Source organism: Balearica regulorum, chromosome 7 (genome assembly GCF_011004875.1).
Source record: "Balearica regulorum gibbericeps isolate bBalReg1 chromosome 7, bBalReg1.pri, whole genome shotgun sequence".
In the NCBI taxonomy this organism is placed as follows: Eukaryota; Metazoa; Chordata; class Aves; order Gruiformes; family Gruidae; genus Balearica; species Balearica regulorum.
The window spans coordinates 11,957,892-11,983,880 of record NC_046190.1 but is presented as its reverse complement, the minus strand read 5'-3'; the positions used below and the strand labels follow the sequence as shown (position 1 = coordinate 11,983,880).

General features: G+C 44.8%; 1 protein-coding gene across 3 annotated transcripts in view; it reads right to left on the bottom strand.

The window, feature by feature from the left end:
* Nucleotides 1-8,157: 8,157 nt before the first annotated feature.
* The window catches only part of XPNPEP1 (X-prolyl aminopeptidase 1), a 33,150-nt gene continuing 15,318 nt past the window's right edge, over nt 8,158-25,989 (bottom strand). For all 3 annotated transcript variants that reach the window (XM_075757973.1, XM_075757975.1, XM_075757974.1), the window contains 13 exons: nt 24,791-24,872; nt 23,642-23,852; nt 19,598-19,687; nt 18,231-18,281; nt 16,994-17,052; nt 16,247-16,324; nt 15,649-15,720; nt 13,808-13,868; nt 12,881-12,950; nt 11,512-11,685; nt 10,559-10,635; nt 9,765-9,863; nt 8,158-8,716 (listed from right to left, as the gene is read on the bottom strand). In XM_075757973.1, the coding sequence (XP_075614088.1) occupies nt 8,588-8,716; nt 9,765-9,863; nt 10,559-10,635; nt 11,512-11,685; nt 12,881-12,950; nt 13,808-13,868; nt 15,649-15,720; nt 16,247-16,324; nt 16,994-17,052; nt 18,231-18,281; nt 19,598-19,687; nt 23,642-23,852; nt 24,791-24,872 (1,253 nt within the window). In that variant the 3' untranslated portion in view covers nt 8,158-8,587. The remainder of the gene's footprint in view (nt 8,717-9,764; nt 9,864-10,558; nt 10,636-11,511; nt 11,686-12,880; nt 12,951-13,807; nt 13,869-15,648; nt 15,721-16,246; nt 16,325-16,993; nt 17,053-18,230; nt 18,282-19,597; nt 19,688-23,641; nt 23,853-24,790; nt 24,873-25,989) is intronic.

Below are 25,989 nucleotides of genomic sequence, written 5' to 3'. Positions count from 1 at the left end.
CATCCCATGCTTTGACAGTGCCAGCATCCCCGGCTAGAGCGTTGGATTCACATAATCTTCACCTTTTAGCCCCCATCACGGTTAATGAGCCAGACAGGCATTACGCAGAGAGTGCAGTGTGCTCGCCCAGTGCAAGCAAGGTCCATGTGATTTTACAGCCAGGTCTGGTAGGTTTCAAGGTTTATTTTTACTAAGAGTTGACAGTTAAAAGCAACATTAATTTCTGGTTGTCAGCTTTTGCTGCCAGTTACCATTCCTGCTCTCCACCCCTGTCAGGGCCTGCGGTACCCCCTAATGCCAGCACCTCCCTGGTGCTCAGCTGGGGTCTCGCAGAATCCAGAGCTGGTAAGAAATTATAACCAGTGCTGCAGGAGCAATAGGCAGCACACAAAAAAGCTGTCTCTATCGATACCTCACAATTAAAAACTGAGTCCTACTGAGCCTCCTTGTAGCTATGCTGAGGCTTTAATATGAGGAGATGAGTATCTGTCCATCAGGCTGCTCACACTATCACAATTAACGATGCTTTCACGGGAAGGTTTTTGCAGGAGATGTTACATTTCAGCCTGGCTTCATAAGGGGCTGGTTATTCCAAAGCAGAGGCAGTCTTACCTATTGCTTCCTGCCCAGGAAGGAGTTTGTGTTGATGACTCGCTGGTTGCTGTGGGGAAAACACATGATGTTTGCATTAAGGTGTTATGGAAACAGCCAACTTTGCTCCTGTGGTAGTAACAAAAAGCATCTTTAAACAGTGCTCTTATGGAGGGGCTATTTTTTAAGCAATGACCCAGGCACCTGCCTCCTGTCACCTCTGCTCTGTGGCAGAAGCAAGGCAATGCCATCTGACTAGCGAGCAGCAAGGAGCGCTTAACTCCACGGGACATCTCCATCCCAGCCCCTGCACTGCAAGGCGCACAGGTACCGTTACCCACAGCCTTCAATGAAGGACATCCAAAAGCATCAGTGTCCACGGTTTCTCACTTTGCCAAGTAGAAACCCTTGTTCTCTTTCCCCTGTGGGAAATCCAAAGACGGTAACAGCTCCTGACGTCTCTGCCCCAGGTGGAGAGCCCTTTGTAAACTGTCTTGCCATAATCTAGACAAGATGTTAGAAGAAACACATGTTATCATAGCTCAGTTGCGGGTAGCAGAGGTGGGATGCAGTTTGCTCGCTAGTCTGTACTGGCATACGGTGCTGCCTGTCCGCGGATGCCACAGCAGGTCTCAGCATCCGTGAGGATGAGGAAATGGCCACTGGCCACGAGTGTGGTCTGCCAGGCTGCTCACCAGGCTCAGCCCTCGCTTACCATGGCAGTTCTCATCCATCTGTGGTCAAAATCTGATCGATTCAGAGCTATTGGTCTGGATTTGAAACATTTTTAAAATCTGAATAATGAGAACTTTGTAAATGATGTGATCACTTCAGAAGCAATAACACAGCATTGATCCTAGAGGGGGATCGGTGAAGGTCCTAAGTGGGAATCATCGCCCAAGCGAAGAAGAGGTTTGCACGTCAATCCTGAGTCTTGTCACTTGAACACCGGTTTATTTATTCCACCTAGCTGTAACAACGTGCCTGAGATGGCTGAGAGAGAAGCCTTGGCTGCTTGTCCAGTCAATGGAGGAGGCGATAACCCCAAAAGGATGCTTCAACTCACAAGTATGCGACATCATTTTTGGGGTTACCTATGTCTCCCCACTGACTATGGAAAGAAAACCCAAGGTGTTAACTCTGTTTCATAGGATGAATACACAGCTCAGTGCATCTTAGCTGCTACTCCTGCTTCTCAGGAGTAGTGCAATCACTGCTGCAGGAATTTTTCAGCAAAATGTTTGACTTCAGGGGGGTTTTTTATGTTTTTTGTGTTTCTTATCTGAAAAATTCAAGTTCTTCATAATTCAATCTGCACAGAGGATTAGGGCTAGGTTTCACCAGGTTTATGTCAAAAAATATTTTAATACAGTTTCAAAAATTGTTAGATTGCCTTGTTTCAACAAGTTCTAAACTGAAAAATCCCAACTTGTACTCTTTTTTTTTCTTTAAAAATTAATCCAATCTTTTAAGTTTAATTAGAATTGCCAGTATTTACAAAACATCTTCTAAACCAATGAAAACTAAATGGTTTGACAGATGTCACTTTTTTGTCTCAATAATTTTTCCAGGCTTTTGGTTAACAAAACTTTTCATGATCTTATCATGGCTTTATCATCTCACCACAGAACAGAGTAACCCTACAAAATGTTTTCAAAAGCCAGAAAAAAGAAGACTTCTTCTTTATCCCTTGTTGTGACCAACTCTGAAATTGCAGTGATTGCTGTGGTGTTGAGCTCCCACAGGCGCTCAGGCTCCTGAAGGGAGAAAGGGAATGTTAGTTCCATGGCTGGCTTTACTTAATTAAATAAAAAGAATATTTGGGCAAGTAAAATAGAATTCTTCCCAGCCCCTGCCCTGATCAAGCTGTGCTCAGAAACATGCAATCTGATTATTCTCATTTTAGCAAACTGACTGTCAGGGTTTGCAAGCCAGCAGGAAGACAGGCTATTAACAAGTCAGGTATTTATAGTGCAGATGTCAATAATTTGAAGTATTATTTAATCACATAGTACTTCAATTTGTCCATGGCTCAGACAAACAAGCTGGCTGTGCCAAGGGTCATGGATGCGTATGGAGCTGGTCTAAGCCTATCTAATATCATTAAATATCTCCTCGTTCTTGCATAGAAAAAGAAATAATGGACCCACCCTCTCATCAAGCCATGCTGGATTATCCCATCTCTAGTCAAGGCCAGGTCCTGTACATCTACTAAAGCTCAGCTCTGTGTGGTCTTAAAGAAGCTGTGGGTGGGGACGGGCAAGATTTGCTTTTTCTGACTAATGGCATGGCATACATTTTGCTTGCAAAAGGTCTCTCAGATATGAAATTCTCAAATCTTATGAAAAGGTCTTTTCTGAGTGCCCAGAGAAGGTGCACAAGCTAATCCTGTAGCACTGAGATGATAAAAGCACACCCTGAAGGAATGAATAATTGAAGCCTGGCCCTAAATATTAATAGCATACAAGGAGAAGAGGACGCTTTCCTCAACTTGGCACTTACCGAGCTGCCTGTTTGGATTTGAGCAGATATTCTTACAACCGCTTCAAGCTCCTTAAACTCCTTCCTAGAAGACCATAGCTCTCCGAATTAATGTTACCTTCGTCTGAAATTCCCCAGCTCATTTTCTATTCAAACCTCAAGAGGAACATGGTGGTGTTTATCGGAAGATGTGATCCAAATACAAATGGAAACAAAGGATGCTCGCCAAGTCCCCCGTCACCGCAGAGCGGAGAGCAGCATCTGTGCGGGAGAGAGGATGCACAGGGGGACAGGGCATAGTGAGTGGGGGTTTGCTCCAGCTCCCGAGATGTCCAGCCATGGCTGCTTGACACAATGCTGGGGTGGGGGGTGATATTAAAAGCTCATGGTAGACCCTCTCCAATTGCCTGCGCTCCATTTTGGGAGACATTTATAAAACATTGGCCCCAGACTGGTTTTCAAGCAGGAGCAGTCCAAACTGCTCCAAAGACTGCTGCGAGAAAGGGCTCACAGCTCAGCGTGCACAGGGGAGGACACCCACCTTCAGGCTCCGCAGGCGAAAGGCTCCCGTGATGCCAGGAGCCAGAGCAAGCCACTGGCAGGTACATGAAAAATGGATGAAGAATGGGATTGGATTTCTTTTTCTTCAAATGCCATCTGAGCATGGAAATTGCTCTGCAGATGGTGCATCGTGGGAGTGGGGCAGCACTGTGCGCCAGGAGCCCGTGCTCCCAGGAAAGCTGGCAATGGGCAGCCCTGAGGAACCAAACTCCCCTGCAGCCTTCACCAGCCCTCAGGCCAGGAAAATATAAGCAATTTAAATTTAAAAAAAAGAGTTTCTCTCTGACCAGTTATATTACTTAGGCTGCTCTCTGCTGGCTCTGTGTGTTTGTGGTCAGGATCACCATCAGCGTTATATGCGCTAACACTCACCCCTGGATTCAGCCCTGGGCTGGGAGTTGGGAGGCACAGGGTCCCCTCTTCATCATGCTGAAGGTTTGTTAGAAGAGCTCAGACCTCTGTCTTTACATTTTTCTGATCCCAGTTTCTAAACCCTGCTACTGCCTCTCCTACCCTCTGCCTGCAGCCTTTGCCTGAGCAGCCAGCAGAAGACAGATGATCACACAGACCGACTTGTCCATCAGCAGAGCTCTTCAGCACGAATCTTTCTCAGACCCTTCCACCAGTGTCCCTGTCCCCCGGCCAAGCCCATCACAAAGGGTTGTGGCTGGAAAGGTGTGCATTTCCCATCCAAAGCACCAGGGACCTGGTGCATTTCTCATCCAAAGTCCCTGCAGAGGGCCCATCACTCTGCTGTCTTGCTGAGGGCTGAAGTGATCCAGCTATCCTTCCCATCCTCCTGGTCAAGCTCCTGAGCCATTTTCCCCTTGCAGCCTTCCCCCAACTCTAAGAGACACCATGGAGGGGTCCAGACCATGTGCTGTTCAGATGAGAAGAGGTTGATGGCTCCTGTTGTTCTTAAGCCCCTTCTCCACCAGACAGCGAGGTTTCATCTACCCTTTCTGCTCAGTCTTTTCTTCTTAGTGCCCTGTGGCTGAGCTTAGCTTGTCTAAATTCAAGATACGTGGCATGTGAGTGAGAACATAACATGACATACCAACCCTGGGGTTAAATTTCTTCTTCTTCTTCTTCCAAAAAGCTAGCTCTCAAGGAATGTGATGGCTAAAGCCCATCTGGTTTTGCTAATGAATCCTCTCATGAGCTCCTCCTGGAGGAAGAAGGATGAGCAGGGTCTCGGGCGCAGTGATCAGACAAGGTCATCTTGTTCAGGCTGGTCAGACGCAGGAGGTACAACTGCTCCTCAGCAGTGCATTTGCGAGGGTAAATAACCAGGGAGAAAGAGCGATTTGAACAAATGGCTCTAGTACTCAAGTACCTTCTGGCTGTGATTCAGAAGGTTCCTAGTCATCAGAGCAGCAATGCTCACTGACCACCACACCTGATTGGGGACCCCCCCCATTCCTGCTGCTTACAATGGAGCCAGGCAGGCTCCTGAAGGCTGGTGCAACACAGTGACGGGACAGCCAACGAACAGGCAACATAACTCGGCACGTCCCTTCCAAATGCACGCTGTGAGCTCACACCGGCTGTCCAGGCTGTGTGTGCCAAACCAACACACCCCACCATGAGTATGGAGCTGCCCTGCAGCCACCAAACCCTCTCCTCCTCATGGAGCGATGCAGAGAAACTGTGAGAAACAGGAGGGGTTTTACGGGGTCAGATGGCATCATGGTCCCGTTTCATTCCTGTGCTAATCTTCATCAGACAGACATCACTCCCCTGCCTCATGGAAGAAAACGTGTCCGTGGGCATCCGCCACGTCCCAAATTTAGAACAATTTGAACGAGCTGGAAGGAGTAAAATAAACAGCACTTGATCTGCAAGCTCCCCGTTCTTGACAGCATCCCCAGAGGAGGTGGAAAGCTGAGGAGATAGCTCCTTGCTTTAATTGGTACATTAAAATTCTTCCAGGCCACTACACAACTGTTAACAGGCAACTTAATTAAGCACTAACCCAGTTCATATTTCTACTCTCCAGAGGCTCTTTTTAATTTTTTTTTCTTATTACATCCAAAGCCATGGGGAGTTTTGTCCTAATCATGTAAAACAAGCTGAGGGCAGTGACACCAGGCAACTTATTTAACTCCTGATCTCCAGACACCTCCACCAGATGCCCAGGCCTGCAGTTTCTTCCCCAAAAAGAAGACTGAGGACTCTGGGAATGAGAAGTGAATTGCTACAAGTCAGCAAAAATAAATGGTAATAATCCTTAGTACCAGCAGTCAACTCACCCCCACTGAGTGCAAGAAGGAGATGGTGTTGGGCAAAGACATCAGGTGCCAACAAGTAAGTGTTTTTTAGACACTTGCCTGAATGACTGAAGAGCCTCATTCAGCCTATCATGAGCATCTTCCAAATTGCAAGTGTTCTCCATGCTGTCCTCAGCCACACACCACCCAGAGGAGACCCGTCAGAGCACCACAATAGAGAAGGAGTAGCAAAGGAAAGATGATGTTGTCTCCTGACCCCCAGGAGAGCTTTAAGTTTCGGCTGTTCCAACCACCTGCCTCTAACTGTCACTATCTGCTGAAGGAACCACAGGAATAAACATCTGTGCCCCACAACACACCCCAGTCCCTCGTCATTACTGGGGAGCTAATTCACTGGGTGCAGCTTGGATGTCAGGCTGGTTTGATGGGTTTGCTGAGGAGGTCCTCAGCAACCATGTTCTCAGAAGTTTTCCTTTTCTTTCTAAGGCTAGGCTGGGGTAAATCAAAACTTGCTCCAATAGCTGTCATGGAGAGCGATGAATTTAATGGTCATGCGAACAATAGTGGGGGTTCCATTACAGGTGAGTTATGAGCCATTTAAGTTAAAAAACAACTGGATTTTACTGCTGCCAGGTAAATAAGGTAATACCCACAGATTGAGGAAAGAGGAGTGACTGTGGAGAAGGCAAGGAATCACCTGGCTTATGGAGACAAGGAGCATTTGTTGCTGGTGATGAATGAGTATGAATCCCCCTGCTCAAGGAGAAATGGTCTATTTGCCTCAAAAGCCTTGTACACCAACAGGCACATTGCCAATGCACACGTCATGATTCGTGATTGAACGGTAAGGCCAATGTGGATTTTCCTCACTGAAATATAGGGTCTATCTCCTGCTGCCTTCCAGCCTCACAGGTCTCCCTCCGGCCGGGCGAGGCTGCGGCTTTCAGCTGCCAACTGCCCAATGGTTCAGCTTCCCTGCACGCACAGCAGTTTTGCTGATAAAGTCCTGCCTTGTCACAACACAGCCTGTTCAGAGACCCCCCCGCTTGTCCTCTGATCCTGTGGCACAGATGTCTCTACAGAGGCAACAGGCGCCTCTGGTAGAAACACGTTCCCCAACTCGTTTTAGTTGGCAGCAGGTACCCATGAGACGCAGCGGTCTGGTTGATGTGCGAGCCAGGTTTCCCACAGACACAGCTGAGACAAAAGCGAATACATCCAGGTGGTGGTGGGAAAGCACTTGGATATTTAAATACATACACCTACCTGCAGAGGCTGGGTGTGAAAATGACCTTTCAAAGCACTTCTGTTTCATTACCTTTGTCGATAGCACAAGCTAGGAGGCCAGGCAACTTTGTTTCTCTTCCCAGTCCTGTTCTGTTTGGTGACATGATACTGCTTCCAATTTCCAGAACTCTTGAGGGAAATACTAATTTCATGCCATTTAACAGAGATTAGTATTTCCCTCTCAGAATTTCTTGGGGGGTGGAGGGGAAGAAAATTATATATACAAACATTTCCATTTGCACAGAACATTTCTTTAAAATAGCAGGAATTTGAGTTGCTGTTACTCGATTGCTCTTTTTAGATCTAATATTGAAGTTGAGCTTGATCAAAACACTTTCAGCATAAACAGTAGGAATGATGACTCCTTTTAGTAAACATATTCTTACCCCATCATTTAACGTTACGAACAATGCTGTGACGCCCCTGCACACAGTGATTTTTGGAAGACCGCAGAACAGAGAACTCCCATCTGGGGAGGGGATCCCGTGCTTGACCTGCAGTAGCTCACTTAACCACCAGATGTCTTTGTGCACTGCCTGGCAATGCAGAGTGCAGTTCCTGGTGGCCAAGGCCAGGCTGATTACCAACCAAAGTTGCACCCAAGGCCTTCTTTTGTCCATTGTATGCAATTATTTTTTTTTAACTTAATAATTGCTTTGTGTCCAGGAAGAGCTGTAATTCCATGACACTGCCCACGCATCCTGCACTGCCAAGGGTTATACAAGTACTCAGTAAGTCATAACAATAGACAGAAGAAGTACTGGCCCGGGTACTCTGCACACACAAACCTCTGCTGAGTGTCACCGCATCCCTTCCACGATCTGTCACAAAGCACAGGCAGAACTGACTGCTCCTGGCAGGCCTAGCACAGGGCAGCCCTATACATATTTCTTCACTGCCTGAGCTGGATGTGCACATAAAGGTGGAATTATCTGGTTCTTGCCCTTCCTCAAGCTGTTAAATCCAACGCATCACTGACTGCAAGAGAAGGCAGACGGAGCAAACAGTGGGTTGCAAACTTTTATTCAGTGATCAGTCCTGCTGTGTGGGTAGCATCTTAGCAACTGGAACCCAAGTATGCAAAAATACTGAGTTTTCACAGTGAAAAACCAGACAGTATAAAATATTCCAGTATTGCCTCTTAGAACCACTATCTCATTAAGACCCCTGTTTCAAAGGCAACATGCCTATTTATTTTCTTCGCTTTCTATTCTCAGCCCCTCCCCCCCAAAAAAATAATTGTTCAGACAGTAACTCTCCTCACCCCTACATTACCTGCACATGTTGGGGGGAGGAAAACACTACATGAAATCCCTTCCTGATTCCCAGAGGTTTATTGAAGAACGTTCTCCCAGTGGTGTCAAGGCCCGAGAAGACATAGATTACTGTGATACTGAGCAGTCCTGATGTTCTACACACCACAGACAACTGTGGTGCTACTGGGCTCTGGTGAGAGGTTCCGTCTCCCGGATGAGCCACTGAAGAGCTTCGTGCCGGCCTTGCCTCTCCAGTTCTGCTCCAATTACTTCCCTGCACTTCCGATGGTAGTCGTTCACCCAGTTACACTAGAGAAAGGGAGGGGTATGACATTCAGAATAAACACAGAAGAGCTGGTGTCCTTACAAGTTGTGTACAGCCAGATATTTGTAGGCCCTTGTGCTCTTTGGGACTGAGCTGTTAGGCTGGGATGGGATCCTGTCCCAAAGAGACAGGTGTCTAATTATGGAAGTGACTTGTATATTTGATGAGGGTAGGAACTGAAGTAATTCATCCCAGGTTTTCAGAGGAGCCAAGGTTCAGTTCAGCTGAGAAGTATTTAAAAGTCTCTGCAAATCACTGCTTCCAGCAAGTCAGGTTAGCTACCTTGGCACAGTCTAGCAAATAACTTTGCAAATTTGTAACTGAACAATGCAGTCCTGAGACGCAAGATGCCCTATTGATCTGAACAGGCAACCTTACGGCAGATCTTGGTACTCTGCACAGTCCTCTTCAGAAAAAGGAAATGCAAATAGGATTGTCATTCAGAAAAAGAGGATGGGTTGAGGCAAAATAAAGAGTATGGTGGAAAAACAGGAAGAAACACACCATAGTGAAGGCAGTGGGAGACCTAAACAGAAAGTTTAGAGTACGAAGCTATTCAGGAAATAAATGCTGCTGAGCAGGTATCACTGATGTCTGCTCAGAGTCCATATGTACTGCAGAATGTCGTGCGGCTGAAGGGAACTGGTCACAAGTAGATACAGACAACAACATGGGATGGTCATTAGTCCGGGGAGACAGCATGATAGTCTGACAGAAACAAATCAAGGCGGGAGTACGAAAAGAAAAGAGATGACAGTGGCAAATATGATATCAAGAGAACTACCAAAACAATATCATTGGAGGGGTCCTTGCTGCCTTCATCATAGAGTAATTTAGACTGGAAGGACCTCTGGAGAGTTTGTCTAGTCCACCCTCCCACTCAGAGCTGGATCAAGTTTAAAATTAAGTCAGATTGCTCAGGATTACTCTGTGGATCTATGAAATGGAACACAGGCCAGTGGTTCTTGTAACAGAACAGAACAAGCTGGTTCTAGTGCAAAGAAGGCAATGCAAACCTACTGTTTCGCTTACCTCTTTTTGTGTTAGCAAATTAACATCAATCATTTTCGTCTGGATTGGAACCAGGGTTAAGGGTTCAAAAGTCAGGCTCCCTCTGTTTTTGAAATTGTACTGCAGCAGAAAGACAAACGGAGTTGTAAATTTTTAGAAACAGCTCTAGCCAGATCACACTTACTCCTCAGTTCATGTCATCACTACAGAACAACCCGTGTAACACTCAGATGAGAGGATAGCAACTTACAATAACATTTTTCTTATAGCTCAAGCAAAGAATCTCAATACAAGCCTTAGTTATTTCTTTCAACAGTCACTTTTTAAAGGCCATGTCCCAGCTCACAATTGTACAGGACTTGATGACTATATGGTCATTTTCAGTTTGGCATTTCTAAAAGCATAATCCAGCCAGACTGGCAATTATAATGTCAAAATCTGTTTCTGCTGCCACTGAGGACTCTCTATCAGAGAGGAAAATCCCGACTTGAAAAGATCAACCTACTCTACAGCAATGACTCCAAGGGGCTGAATAAAGATGCTTCTGATCTTTGACATCCAGACAGAAAACATTTTAAAACAACTCTCACATAGACATTTCAACCTATGGAGACTCTGCAGAAGCAGAACTGTCTTCTGTGCCCCCATTAGCAAGGGAGACTTAGAATCAGTCTTCACCAAAGTGGGGTTTTGGAGACCAGGAGCCTTGAGTAGGATTCCACTGTCTGCAATACAGTCCCACCTCAAATTCCAGTACTTTAAGTTTTACAACTAGTAAGTCACAGAGAAAGATAGATCTTGAGCAAATTATTCACCTTCGTTTCAGCAGGGATCACAAGGACAACATTTTCTATTCGGATCCCAAAGGACCCATCTTCGTAATACCCAGGCTCTGCAGAAAGAGACAGTAATTAACTACGCCATATAGCTGCACTGTGCAAATACTTACTCCCTATGGCCAAACTTAGCCTCCATGGCACTAGTCCACTGAAATCACTAAGCAATCTTGACATCAGGCACCCACAGAGGCAAACAAATTTCTGACTCTGCTTAATCTGCACAGAAGCCCCGAGCAAGGTGACAACAAAAGTTCTCAAAAGACAGGAGAGACAAGACAGACAGCCGTCCAGCTCAGAGAGTCTCCTTCCAAGACAAGAGGGACCACAGAGTACATGTGTTCCAAATACCAGAAACTCTGAAAATATTAATGTCTTTATAAAAGGCAGGTGGGTAACCCCGTCCCCAAAACACTTATTTTAGAGAGTGCTCCCCTGACTCCCTGAGAGGACTTTGCAGCCCTGAAGGAACATAAGTCTCTCAGCAAACCCCAGCAGGCTGTTAATTTACTACTGGAAGAATAAGGGATGTAAAGATTTAGCAGCTGCCTCAAATAGCCCACAGCAAATATAGGATTAGCTGCTGAAAGCTTGGTGTCCACCTTGTACTGTAGCCAGCTCTCCACTGTAGCACAGGAGGCAGTGTGCCAGAGCTGGGCTGGTCAGCGGCACAGCTCTGCTGAGGTTTGCACTGTAGAGAGCAGGAAGCAGGCCTGCAGCACCTGACTGCAGAGATGCTTTATGGAAGGTGGAAGAGCTAAAGTCAGATGGTCTTTACCAAGAGAACTTAAATGACAAAATAACAGAGAAGGTAGGATCAGAGCTTATGATCCCACCTTTCCTTTACACCATTGTCAAGATTTATTCCCTCTGCATCTTAAAGAGCTTGGTCCCTCCCCCAGTAACCAGAGAAAAGCACCAGGGCTAAATACCATCAGAAACGATCATGCCAGCCTCCAAGGGCTCATCTGCAAAGGTTTTGTAGCTAATGCCACAAGGACCCTCATGTACATTTAGGAAAGAGCCAACTCCATGTCCTGTCCCGTGCAGGTAATCCAAACCACAGTCCCACAAGGCAGAGCGGGCAAAGGAATCTAGAAGGTGACCTGCAGGCCAAGGGGAAGAGACAGACATGGAGAGAGAACATGATCAAATCAGGCTCCCTCAGCGATGCTGATAATCACACTGAAGGCTCAAACCTGGAAAACATGCAAAAAAACCCCAACCAACCAACCAAAAAACCCCACCACCACCCCCTCAAAAAACCCACCAACAACCAAAGAAAACAAGGCATTGGTTTGTTAGAAGTTACAGGGCAGATTTGGCAAGTCTGACATTCAAGCCCTTTCTCAACTGAAGAGCCCCTCTCTCTCTCCTCTTACACAGCTCTTCAGAAGATGGTCTGTAACAGAAACATTGCACTGCTGCTTGCTCTACCGGGGTTTTCAGGAAATAATCTGGTGGTTAGATGTCCCATGGAGAATTCAAAATCTTTCTTAAAGGTAGCTGCACTAAGTGAACTCAAAGTAGAAGACCTGCCAATTGCATGTGGTGAACTCATCAGCCAGATTTCTTGCCTGGATAGCCAGACATTTCAGATTGCTTCAACCAGAATGCAGAGAATTTCTGTTGCCTGCATGTCAACACCAAGCCCATATGTTCAAGTTCAGACACTCTCCAGTTTCAGTTGGGGTTTCTCGTACCACTACATAGCTGCTTTTTCCTCACCTACCCAAGAATGCAAACTGGAGAAAACTCTAAAAAGAGGCATCTTTGTGTATGGTGTCTGATCAGGGAGAAAATAGTTCTGCAACAAATTCACCAGGGGTGAATGTATGTCACAGCTTCTCCTCCACAAAATCAAAACAGCTCCTTTGTGTGTCATTTTCCCATGCTGCTCACTGAAAAAAAGAGATTCCACATTAACTGGAAGAGAATTAGCCAGTCCTTTTGAAGCTGTAAAGTGACCTTTCACTTTGACAGGGCCATGAGTAAAGCATAAAGACAACCTCCAAGCACAGAAAGGCCAGATGTGTCAGAGAGCCATTGACTGATGAAAGTCACAACCACCCTAGAACCAGAGCATTTCACCCTTCAGATTCCCCCCTTCAGAATTTTCAGCACTGGTTGATGCCAAGAGAGAAGGCATCAGTAATCCAGGATCCAAAATGTTGTGATGGAAACAGACACAGACAGTTACGTCAACATCTGCCTAACACACCTGGACCTGTCAACCATAATGTTGCTCTCAGACCACTTAATAGTTCTTCAGAGGTCAAACACTCCAACTTACCAACCTACCTTTGGTTCCATTTGGGAAGATGGCTGCACTCACAGCTATATGTCCCTTCAGGACATAGGTGAAGCATTCCTGTCAAGGAAATGTGAGCCATAAGTAAACAGGGAGAGGCAAAACTTTGTTTTCCCCAGGAATGGAAAGAAAGTCTGCATCTTGTAACAAACTGAGGAGGATCTGAAAAGACTTGCTCATGGTCTCCTATGGCTGGCAATACCAAAGCAAACCATGAGCATAAAGAGTTTAAATTACTCTGAAGATCCTTCTTTGCTAATTATGGAGAGTGTGTCACAAACTCAGACTGCAGGTTTAGCAGCAGGATTCACCTGACCTACATGACTGATTTTCTTTGTGGCTGCAGTTTTACTTCCTGAGCATACCCTACAGCATACTTTCATCACTGAGTGAACTATAATGATGAAATTAGTTTTAATTAAAGAAGCAATTTAAAATAAACAGAATTATATTGCTGAATTTCCAACACAGACCTTCTTAGTTAAGTCTGGACTTATCTTTGATATGGTACACTAGACACAAACCACCACTGCAGTCTTGCATTAGACACTAAGCTTTGCACTAAATTAAACCCCCCTACTTCCCATATTGGACAAGCCAGTAATGTTTATCCTCAGCCCGCTGAATTTATTATTTCTTAGAGGAGATGTGTCACTTCGCAGATGAGAGATGTGCATTTTAAGACAGAAAGGTGTCATTCTCTAAATCGCTTAGTTTATATTTTGGAAGCCCGAAGTCTGACAGCCTTCTTTTCAGTCTTTATCAAAATGCTGTCACATATTATCAAATAAATGATACTTGATAGAGCAATGCTTGATAGAGCATTGACTACATAACAATAGGGCACATTACTAATTTGTTTAAGTATCTCTAATAATAAGGGTCAGATTGCAAACTACACTGGGATGCCAACTTACCTTTTCATAAGCTGATGGTGTGCCAAAATGCATTGTCCTGGTCACATCTGTTGTACCATCTCTTCCAGAGGCAAAGATGCAGGAAGCAAAGGGATAGCAGAAAAAGAAAGATCAAAGTGAGAATGCACAGAAAACCCAGTCACACTGCAACAAACCAACCAAACTCATAATTGTGTAAACTCATCTGCTCTGTGCTACACGAGACTGATGATGTAACAGTTCCTAATCTCAAAAGTTCCTGAACACACATGTTCCAGATGTAGTAATAATGATTTACAATTCAAAATGTTATCTTTCATCCACAAGCATCCCAAAGCTCCTCACTAACTGGAATCTAAACTGTTCATAAGAATCATGCTAGTTTGAGGTTTAGCAACTGGTACCTGCCCATTGAGAACAGAACAAAGAAGGCCAAATTTATACTATTTGTATGGAAGATGATTCATTAGCAGCTTAAAAATATATACTGATGCACAAATGACAGCTACGAGCTCAGGAAAGGGAAGTGTAAAGGGGCATAGCATCCCTTTCATCCTCGGGATGTCTTGTGCTAAGCTTTCTAGAAGTTATCCAGCATTTGAATAGGGGTCAGCCTGAGACGTCAGACACTGGCTCTAAGTTCCTTGTACAAATATCATTTTGAGCCTGCTGTCAAAAAACACAGAGGCTCTTGAAATAATGAGTTCCCTTTGAAACACTCACTCCTGTGCCTACCCTTTTACCCAGCACGCACAGGCCATGGTCAGAAGGAATTCATGGTTTAACTTCTCAGCGGGGACAAGTGGAGAATCCCTGTCACAATGCTGCAGTAAGTGCCATTCATGTCCAGCTTACATTGTATTCAAAGGGCTGCTTTTCACAGTGGCACTAAGGAAATCATTAATTAGGCCATCAGAGGGGAGGAAAAAAAGATCTCCTTGTAAAAACCTTATCAAAGGATGTCTGTATGGTTCTTTTTTCAAAGCTCTTCCTGACTGACACAACAAAAAGGGCATAGCTCTAAAGACAAAGCTCATCTCAAAGGAGCAGCCAGGTCTGTTCTGTATCTTTCTGAACAAGCCACTTATCTATTTACACTAGTTGAAAACATCACTTCTTTCATTTTCCATGGAGTCAGGGTTCCACAGTAAACAGCTGCAGAGACTGAAACTACTGAATGGTACTGTCAAAACAGCACTGAGTGAGCCAACAGACATGACGCCTTCCCAAAACCACACCTGAGTCCCAAGGCCACTAGGATGAGAAACCCTGCCTCTGAGTCTCTCTCAGGGCAGTGCTGTCCTGCTCCTTTGCCCCACCTTGTTCTGACCTCGACATCAGCCAAATCTGCCCACATCCCGGCAGGGCAGGTGCCTCACTTGGCTGCGCAGCCTGCTGTGTAGGCAGCCTGAGGCTAAATCAGGGCAGTCAGGCCTGCTCCCTGTTTTCTGCAGCTCTAACACCAATGCGCCAGGTGAGCAGAGCTGCAACAGACACAAACATGCAGCACCAGCTAGTAGAGCACAGCTACCATCACACTGGGAATGGACTCTGGTGGGAACTGCACTTTTAGATCTCATCCCCTACCCCAGACAAGGCTTGTCTGCAGCCCTAGCCTGCTGTTCTGAGCCTAGCTCAGGGCCTCCTGTCACGGATCAGTCACCCATTGACTGATGCACTTGGCTATATTCAGAATCCCACAAACTCCCTCCAGAGGGGACACAATGAGCAGGCTCTCTGTGAAACGGCACTGTGCTCAAAACTACACTTTGCCATGCCTGCCACAGCAGCTGCAAGCTGACCCTGCAGGTGGTTACTGGGAGCGGAAAACATAGCAGTTCAGCATCATTCATCCCACTCACTTGTACTGTGCTCCTGAATCCAGGAGGTAGATCTCGTTCACGGACAGCGTTCTGTTGGTCTCAGGAACTGGCCTGTTCAGTTAAACACAAAGTTTTTTGTTCCACAGTTTAAAGGTTTCCAGCCTACATCTGCAGTCCAGAAACCATATTAAGTGCAAGCTTGGATGTGTCGGCTCTGATTTCTGGTAGTAGTGCTGGAAATCCCACACATGCTGAGCCAGAGATCACGCTGAGAAGTGTATTTGTCTACAGTAAATACCACTACAGTACAGAGAATAGCTTTGTTGCTTCCAGAAAAACCCTCAACATCTGTTCCTGGACACATTTCAGAACAGTCTGCACTTCATACTTGTCCTTCCCAGACTTCTACCCCCAAAATAGCCCTTTTCTATGGCCCCTCAGCATCATAGTACATAGCATGCTGCCAGCAGGGAGAGACCTTTAGTAAGCATGGAAGCTCTGGCAGAATAAAGCAAGACGGCAATCAACAGCGACTACATCTCCCTGGAGTACTCTGTTGTGACTCCACAAAGAAGCTAGACAGCTCATCCCAACTATGTTTGCTGAAGAATGAAAGAAGAAGCTGTGTTTCTCTTACTTGTAGTGAATGATAGCTCCATTTGGACCTGTGCTTGATATGGTAGCAAAACTCAATTCAACAAAGTCTTTCTGTTGGCTGAAAAAAAAGATTGTGATTACTACAGCACAAGTGAGAGGAGCACACCAGGCACCTGGGGCACCCGAAGTGTCCCATCCTCAATTTCACATGACCTCAGCCTTGCCCTTAGCCTTGAAAGCCATCTGGGCAAGCACACTTGGGTAGGAGAATTGTACAGATCCAAGCCCTATCCTCGCAACCATGTGGAAACCTGCTTTCCATATGTACCCTTGCCTTAAAAGCAGAAAATTCACCAACCAGAGATGTCCTGAACAATTTCTTCTTTGTTACTTATTTACTCAAAGGTGTTTTTAGAGGTTCTGTTGATGTACACATGGGAGTATCTCTCAATACAAGTGGTGCTTATTCTCCATCAGAAAAGGAGGAAATCTAACTCTTACATCAACTCCTCTGTGGCAAGAAAGCAACTGTCTCGTATTTAAGCGTCCTAACCTGCAGCACTCCTCATTGCTATCTCAAAAGGAAAGCGGATAGGATCCAGTGGGCTGGGACTTGTATCTCCCAAGAGACCCAATTCTTCCCCAACTCTTTCAAAGAAATCCTGTAGTAATGTTTTGTCCTCAGGTAAAAATATATCTGCGAGTCAGCTGGATTTCTAAAGGACAAATAAAAACAAAGGATAAAACACCACCCAGAAAACATCATCACAGCGGATTTACTTTTTACCTGCGAAACTCTTCTGCTTTGTCTGCAGCAATTATTTCTGTTACTGTTCCCTTTGGAACCTAGTGGACAAAAACATAGGTTGAATTAGTACACCAACAAGCAAAGAAAATGCTATATGCTTAAGCACTAGGTCTCGTCTGTGCATTATGAAATTCAATCCTGAAGTGGCCTCTTTCCAAGTTTTTTGTCCTTATTCCTCAGTAATGACAAACACAATATTGTGTTTATATAATATAGCAATATTGTGTTTATATAATATAGCAATATTGTGCAGGGCATGTGAGAAGCAGGAAGCAGAAACAGCTACAGCAGAATCGCTGAACACTGGTTAGGGAGCAGTTAGTGTGGTGTTAACTTCACTGAGATATGTACAGAGGTAACACCTCACAAGGCAACATCTCCTCACAGACAGGTTATGCTACATTTAAACAGTTCTCTCCAACTGTCCATGGTATTAGCAGATTTTTTATGCTTTTAAATCGTAAATGGAAGCAGTTGCAGAAAAAACAAAGGATGTCAAATTTTACTTTAGGCATTTGATAAATTAAAATCTGTGACACAACTTCCCCATGACTGGACAACAGGCAAAGGGGAGCAAGAGCAAGGTCTCATAACCCCAGAGGCAGATTTCTTGAGGTACTCAGACATATAAAAAGGTATCTTTTGGAAGTCATCAAGTCATCTCCATAGGTAAAGTCAATGGACTCAGATATGCAGTAGTACAGAAGGAACACAGCAACTTACTAAGTTGTGCAACACCTGGCACTCTGCACCTCCGCTGCGTACTTCTAACTCAGAGCAAACATGAGTAATTTCTTTATTCCATTTTCACTGCACATGGGCATTCCATTCATAAACGCCAAATCTGTCCATACTGCCAGACAACACTGACTATCATTAGAATAATTCCAAAGTATTGCACCAAACTGGGCATTATTTCATGATTTATACTACCAAACCATTAGAAGACAGTATTAACGCTGTTCAGGTAATTTCTCAGCTGCTCTGGCTTCGGTCTGTGTAAAATGCATGGGAGTAGTATGTTTTCAAAAAAATTAACTCAGCCTTGGATAGAAGCATGATTGAAATCCCCCCCCAAAAAACAGATAAAAACCCCAAGTGTTTCCCCACTTTTAGCTAAGGCACTATTAAAGACTGTCAAAAAAGTTTATGTTAATGAAGAATTTTACATATCAATACAATCTCCAAGTGGAAAAAAAATAAATTAATACACTACCTCTTTCTCCAGCCAGTTAAAGAGCTCACAGAGGGCAACAGCATCTTTAATCTATGTTAAAACAGGCACACAAAAAGGGAATTGAGAAGAAAAAAGCTTTATCAAGCCTCAGTATAAACGGTTTTTGATGTAAAAGAATCCCACCTGCAAGTTTCAGAAACACAAACTAAGAGATGATTTAAGAGGTCTTTCCAGGTTCTGCATCCTGTAATTAATACAAGCACTGGAAATGTATCTGGACAATTAAATAAACATTAATAATGGTTTACTGCTGGAAAGTATCTTACTGTGAAGAATTACCAAGAACTGAGCAAACCCTGGCTTTACCCCACACGTGACTTTCAAGTCTCTCTTGCTTCAACACACAAAATCTTGCATCTCAGATCGTGGAAGGTGACCGCATGACACATCTGGCGATGCGACAGGGGAACAGGCCCTTTGGGCACACGGGCACCACACAGTCTCTGTCACACAGCTTCTGGCTTCTCTCTTGCCTGATGACCCCCATTTTTCTGCCTTTTTTCTACATGCTTGCAGCATGCAAGGGCAAGAAACAGGAGACAAGCACAAGAGCAAGGCACAATTTTGTCCTCAGGTGGCAGGTAACAAAGTGTCTCTGCTCAGTACAAGTATTTTTACTTCCCCTTAAAGGGGAAAGTAAAAAGCATTGAAATAGAAAGTAGCAGTTCCCAAGAAACTAGCAAGCCCAGAATTGCCAGCCCTGCTTTAACTGGCACATTTCTCCTGTTGTAAAAACTGCTGCTTGAAAATTAACAGGAAATAAACAAGAGAAAACTTCAGCCCCACCATGAACCTCTTTCACAGGCAGCTTCTTTGCTTGAGAATATGAAGCTTCCTGGGAAATCAGCCTCATTTCCAGAGTGTCATGATGATGACACAAAGAGCGCTTTGAGGACACTGGCTGCTTCTGAACATCTTGGCCTGTGTTTTGCACCACGTGTCAAAGAATTTCTCTGTGTTCTTTAGGCTGTGTTTATTCCAGCGATAACAATTTGAAGATTCCACTGAGAAAGACAACAGAACCGGCAAAGGGGAGAGAGCATCCCTTTGAGGGTCCATACTCTAAACAACACTTCTCAAGTCTGCACAGTCTTCCAACAGAGTAAGGTTGGTTCTTCACACTATCGCAAATGTTGTTCTTCACTCACAGGGAATGCTAAAGAAGCAAAACAACCTGCTTCAACAGCAGCAGATGTCTGACAGAAAACCATTTTTATCCTGCCGTCCAAATTCTTATTTGCTTTTTAATCCAAAACACTAAAACTGAAAGGAAAATGTCATTTCTTTCCCTAAACATAAAGCAAACCTGTTGCCATGTGCAAGGAGGCTCTCAAGGCTCCACTTACATGCGCTCTTCTCATGCCTTCTGTTTCCGATGCATTCTTCACAGCTTTTGCAATGCAGATGGGGGTATATGGGGTGAGGTATCGGTAAGCCTGCAGCAGAAGGACAGGGATTACTTGTAGATTAGTCAGACTACATAATCCTACAGGTTTAATAACTCAGCCTGGCCACAATTTGTACTTTGGCAGTCTCTCTCAACCTTCAGCACTGTGAGACACTGGTTGCCAGCAGTCAGCTAAATGCACAGGGGAATAAAGAGGAGAAACAGTCCCTGACTGAAGGAAGAACAGCCACAGGGAAATCCAAGGAACTAAAGGGTCAACAGCTTGTCTTGAAGCAGGGTGAAGATTTGGATATCCTAAATACCATATATATCAATATCTGAGCCATGGTTTTCCTGTTGTTGATGTATACTAAAGGCCCAGAAACAGCCAGTAAGAAACACCAATCCCAGGGACTCAGGTGGAACTTAGGCTGTGCAAATAGACCTAAAAAGTCACCTTGCCTTGTTATCTCACTGTCACCCTCAAGTAGCAGGGAGCAAAGGGTACCCAGCCCAGGTACCAGGCATTGGAAGTGAACCTGGAGGGTCCCCCCCCAAGGCTCTGGCTCCTCCAACACTGAGCATCACCACTTCTAATGATCAGCAGCTCCGACAAACACATCGAGAGCCCAAGAAACATGAAAGGTCTTTGAAAAGCTGTTACACGCTGTCCACTTCTGAAAGGAACTTACATCAGCAGTTTGAGACAAAGCTTTCCTGTGCTTGAACGGGGTGGGTCTGCATGAAGAACTAGCAACTGATTCCTTATCACTGTGCATTTCCCCATTAGCTGCCCTTAGATTAGCAGGAATGCTTGGCTGGTTCTGAGCATGTCTTTAGAAATTCACCAACTGAGGCAACTTGCCCAAGCCTCATCACATTTAGCATCAGAACGAACAAAAGTGAAGTCTTTTGCCCTGCAGTTCTCTGCTCTGCCCATCAGGAGATGGGATGAGCACCTACACAATCACAGCCCAAGCAACATGTTTTCCTATTCTCAGTGCATCAGCATACAAATAAACACCACTCAAATTCATGGGAAAGGCCTGGGACACCCTCAGCAAAGACCAATTTCACACAAATTCTACAGGCTTACTATTTCCGAATTCTTTAAAATGGTGAGACAATTACACTACATTATGCAGAAACTGAAGTACTGAAGAAGCCACAAGAAAGTCAGTGTGCTGGTTTTAACTGGGATAGAGTTAATTTTCTTCACAGCAGCTAGTAGGAGGTTGTGTTTTGGATTTGTACTGAAAACAGTGTTGATAACACAGGGATGTTTTAGTTACTGCTGAGCAGTGCTTACACAGTCAAGGCCTTTGCCACTTCTCATACTGTCCCACCAGCGAGTGGGCCGAGGGTGCACAGAAAGTTGGGACAGCTGACTCCAACTGACCAAAGGGATATTGCATACCATATGATATCATGCTCAGCATATAAGCTGGGGGAAGAAGAAGAAAGGGTGGGATGTTCGGAGTTATAGCTATTGCCTTTCCAAGTAACCGTTACACGTGATGGAGCCCTACTTTCCTGCAGATGGCTGAATGCCTGCCTGCTGATGGGAAGTGGTGAATGAATTCCTTGTTTTGCTTTTGCTTTACCTATTGAACTGTCTTTATCTCAACCCACGAGTTTTTTCACTTTTACTCTTCCGATTCTCTCCCCCATCCCACCAGGGGGGAGTGAGCAAGCAGCTGCGTGGTGCTTAGTTACCAGCTGGGGTTAAACCACAACAGTCAGGAAAGTCCTTTTATCAGAGTCATGACAAAACTGCTCAACAGTCAGATTCTTGGATTGGCTTGCCTTTTACAGATACTGTAGGTTCTATTAATCTTCTGTGAAAAGCATATTTACATGCAGCTGTAGGCAAATCTATAAAGAGTTTGCAGATCCATGTTTAATAATGGACTGAATTTTTGCCAATATCAATATTTGGCTTTGATGGAGACAGGTAGTACGCAGACTTCCAGCACTGGGGTTCTTCAAAGCACCCCAGACCTGTTGCTCACTTGGTGTAAAGTGTTGTAGAGCTAGAGAAAAACACCCAGCATGACAAAGTGGGAAACCTTTGGCTCTTTCAGTGCCTCTCTAAGTGTTTTTTAAATCCAGACATTTCAGTCCTTCCTCTCCTGCTTTCTATTGCACATAGCTCCTTGAGGCAGGGACTCTCCCATTGCATACAGAGGGCATGTAGCACTGTAATGACTCAGTATCAGCCAAAACTTCCAGTGCTAAAGGGGTAAATAATGTCACTACAACTCATTACATTCCTTAATCTAGGCTAAACCTGTTGTACTTCTCCATATGGATGCTCTGTGTAAATCATCTACAGCAACTTACTCAAACTGGGGCTAGTCCATTGACTCAAACTACAGCAAAGGGTATTCTACTTTCAAGTCAAAAGAGCAACAACAATTTATCCTGAATGCTCCATAGACTATATGCTTTCTACTACCCTGAACAAAAGAGTGGACAAAATGTCAGTATTCTGTATTAAGAGGCCATTTGCACCTAGAAATGAATTGATGGTGTCAGAAGATTTAACCCTGGCAAGATTTAACCCCTGGGCAGGGGGAAAAAAAAAAAAAAAAAAAAACAATCTTGCTCATGTGTATGTCATGTTGGTTTTTAAACTGCACAAGTAACAGAGCTAACTGCTATTTTGGCCATGAGAGCAGGAGAGTTTAAGCAGAGATTTGTGCTGGTATCAAACTGTGGCAGCCTGGGGATAAACAAACTGACCCTGCTCTTGGGATTTTGTCTTTTGGGAGGCACAAAGCTGAGACCATTCTTAAAATTCCTGCATACAGAAAAAGCGTTCAGGCCTCATGAGTTAGCTCTTGCCCCAGGTAGGGCTGTATCATACACACACCTGCAGCACAACCATGCCATACATGAAACAGGTAGGAGATATCAGAAACCTGGTGGTGGGTGAATGCAGACTTGCAGCCAAACACTTTTTACCATTTAGTTCTTCCTTCAGTGACCCCTTCATCTGAGCCCCGTGATTCTGAGGTGGGAAACCTGGAGTGTTTAGTAACCCAGCACAGGCACAGGTTCTGTTCTGTGCGTCTGGTCTTCCAAGGCATCATCTGGAAAATACCCACTGGTGCCTGATTCCCAGCCATATTTACTCACAGTATCTGTAAGGTACTGGGTATGTCTGTAAACTGGATGGCATTCCAGAGAACGTGATCTCTAGCAAACAAGAGATGTACACAAGATGCATGGAAACTGGCTTATTTGTCCATAGTTGCTGCTGTGTCCTTCCCCGAGTATCTCCTTTCATGACTATTGGAATATTAGGTGGACTGCAGGACCCCCAGATAGCCAAGTTCAAGTACAAGGGTAAGATACAGCAAGTACAGCTGTACAGAAATTATTCTGATGCTACAACTGTCCCTCAGCAGATGCACTCACTGCATGGACAACCAGTGCCTGCAGGTTATCCAAGTCCTCACAAGGTTCCCTGCTGCAACAACTCTGTCACCCTGTCCCTCCTGTCTTCGATACAAGACGTCACATATTGCCTGATATCCTCAAGCCACTGAAATAAATAAGGGGAACCATCTTCAGACACTCTGATCAAGCCCAGTGTCCCCTCCCAAAAGTCCTGCCCAACCTTCCTGCTTCAGTTTCTGCAAGTCTCCAGCTCTTACTGCTGGTCCCCATAAGACTTATTCTTATTCTTCGGGGCACAGCAACCCGAGTTCACCCTGCTTCCTCTCTCCCTCCCCTCTCTCACTATACTTGTCTTATCTTAAGCTGACAATTCTTTGGGCAAATCGGCTTAGTGAGTTGGAAGGGCAGTTCCAGCAAGAGCAACCCCAGGATTAACAAGCCCTCGATACCTTAGCACGGCTGGAACCTTTCCGCATAAACTCCAGCCTGCATCATGCTTTGCAAAGGGGAAGCTGAGGCCAGCTGCCCTCATTAACACCGTTCCTGACGATGCTGAGCAGAGAGAAGAAAAGTATTTTCCCTTGCAAGGGCCACTAACCTTGGGAATAGCCTCAGTCAGAGCATAGCTGGCTTTGTCACTGAGCCATACTTTCTCCTTGGGTGAGAGGCTTGCACCAACAGCCTGCAGCTCTGACAGGATAGATTCGTAAGGCATCACCTGGATTTTAAACTCAGGCTCTAGGGTGGAGTTAAGCTGTAAGTGCTCCCTCACAGCTGGGTCCATCATCCGGTCACCATCAATGAAGAGCCTGAGAAGCAAATCAGACAGAACAGATAGGTGGGACCACATCTGACAGTGGTTGGAGTAAAGGAGGGAAGGAGAAACCATTCTGGTGACATTTCATGGAGAAAGGAGTTTGTTAATTATGTGCTATACTTTGTTCTATATTTTTTTAACCACTGACCTTCACACAGCTTAAATCCTGCTTTGAAATTAAGATGTACCACCTTGCTGAGAGGAAAGGATTGATAGCATTTCTGTTTATATGATACATTCAAAATGGCTGGATCCCATCACTGCACTTCAAGCAGGAGAGAGTAACAGGCAAATAATGGACGTTCTCTATTTTTTACGGGCAACATCTGGAAGTGGAAGAGCTACTGTTGTTCTAACTACCACATTGTTCTTGCTTTCACTGAATTGGAAAGTTCAGCTCAACCTTCACATACAACCTGTACTCACCCAGCTAGGTTTTACCTCAGATGCATCTAGCTAACAGCTTGGAGACGCCTCTAAAAGACTTGTGCTTGCTGAGGCTCATTATACAGAGCAGTTGCAGGAAAGAAGCCTTCTGTCATAAACCAGCCCTGAAACTTTTCTATACAGTCCCTGCAGTTTTGAAGTCACTCATCAAAGACATTAAAGTTTTCCAATGTCCAGGCCAGTGTTGGCTCTTACCCACATTTCACCCAGGGTTCCGAGGGCTCTCCATGTTATCTCAGAGTGACAGACAGAGGGGTCACCCGTCAAGTCAGTCGAGGTGCTGAGGAGAGCAGCAGAGCTCTTGGCTGCCTCTCTAGCTCTGATCAGGGGAGGACAGTAATTAATGTTGAAGACAAAAGTGCTCAGAAGGGACATTAAAATGCCCGAGTGCAGGCGTTTTAAAAAAAAAAACAAATGCTTTGCTAGAACAGTTCTCCCACAGAAAAACGCATCTTGGGGGACAGAAGAGGGGAATACAAGCACCTGATTGTGTTCATTCCTATGACGGCGTATGCAAAAAACACAGGATTGTACTCAACATCAGAGCCTCGGAGGTTGAAAAGCCCTGGAAAATAAGAACGCCAAGAATCACAGTCCTGGTTCATCTTTTGCAACATCAGAAAAAGCCAAAAATAATCTCAGCAAAACACAGTCAAGCAATGAGTCGTCATGGGTGCAGGCCGTGGGTCCAGCTCCCACTCAGCTGTCCCATGTCCTGCTTCTTTTCTGACAATCCTAACTTTTTGCCAGGAGATGGCACCAGAACTGCAGTTTAAACACTCCCATCGGGCAAAGAAATTGAGGTTTAACTTCTAAAGGAGGGCTGGCTTGGAAGAAAGCAGGTACTAGCAAAAAAGATCAGGACACATGTAAAAAAAAAAAAGTAGTCTTTGCCCTTTCTGATCTCTGTAATGCAATAAAAGTTCACTTCTCAACAGCCAGAAGACTTCAATGTTTCAAGCAATCATTTCATTCCAATCCTTCTGTTCATACTTGAGGGAAGAGGGAGACACAATAGGCAAGACTAAAACACTCCAAAAAGGCCTCTCATTTGGGTGCCTACAACATCTCAGACTCAGACTACATAGTCTTAGATTTTTTTCACAATGATTTTATCCCTTACAACTCCAGGCAAAGCCAAGAGGGGAAGTAGATGTTCAGCATCTCCAAACTCCTGATTTTAGGGTCAAATAAAAACCCCAGGGTATCCAATTAGCTGAAATGAGTTACTCAAGGCAGTAAGGCCAGCCAGCAGGACAGCTGGGAAAAGAACCAATATGTCCTAAATCACAACCCAGCACTGCATTCATTGAACTGTGCAAATTCTGCCACAAAAGTAAAAATAGTTTGATTGTCTCCAGGGAAGGAGTAGGTCACTTGAAAGCAGGAAAGAGCCACAAAGAACTCTTTACTGCATGTGTACAAATTTCCTCACTCAGTCAACTCCCAGTGCAGTAAGGAGGCAACAGCCTCCTCTGTGGCTCTCTTTCTGTCCCCAGAAACTAGTCTGGAGTTTATTAGAGTGAATTGAATTACATAAAATTAAAGACAACTTCTCCCCCTTCCCCCTTTAGGATAGGAAATCAACCAGGCACCCAGCAATAAGCTTCTCTCATGACCTCCTCTGGTCCATCTTAAAATCCTTGATTCATAAACGAGCTTGGCTTTGCTGGAGACATTTA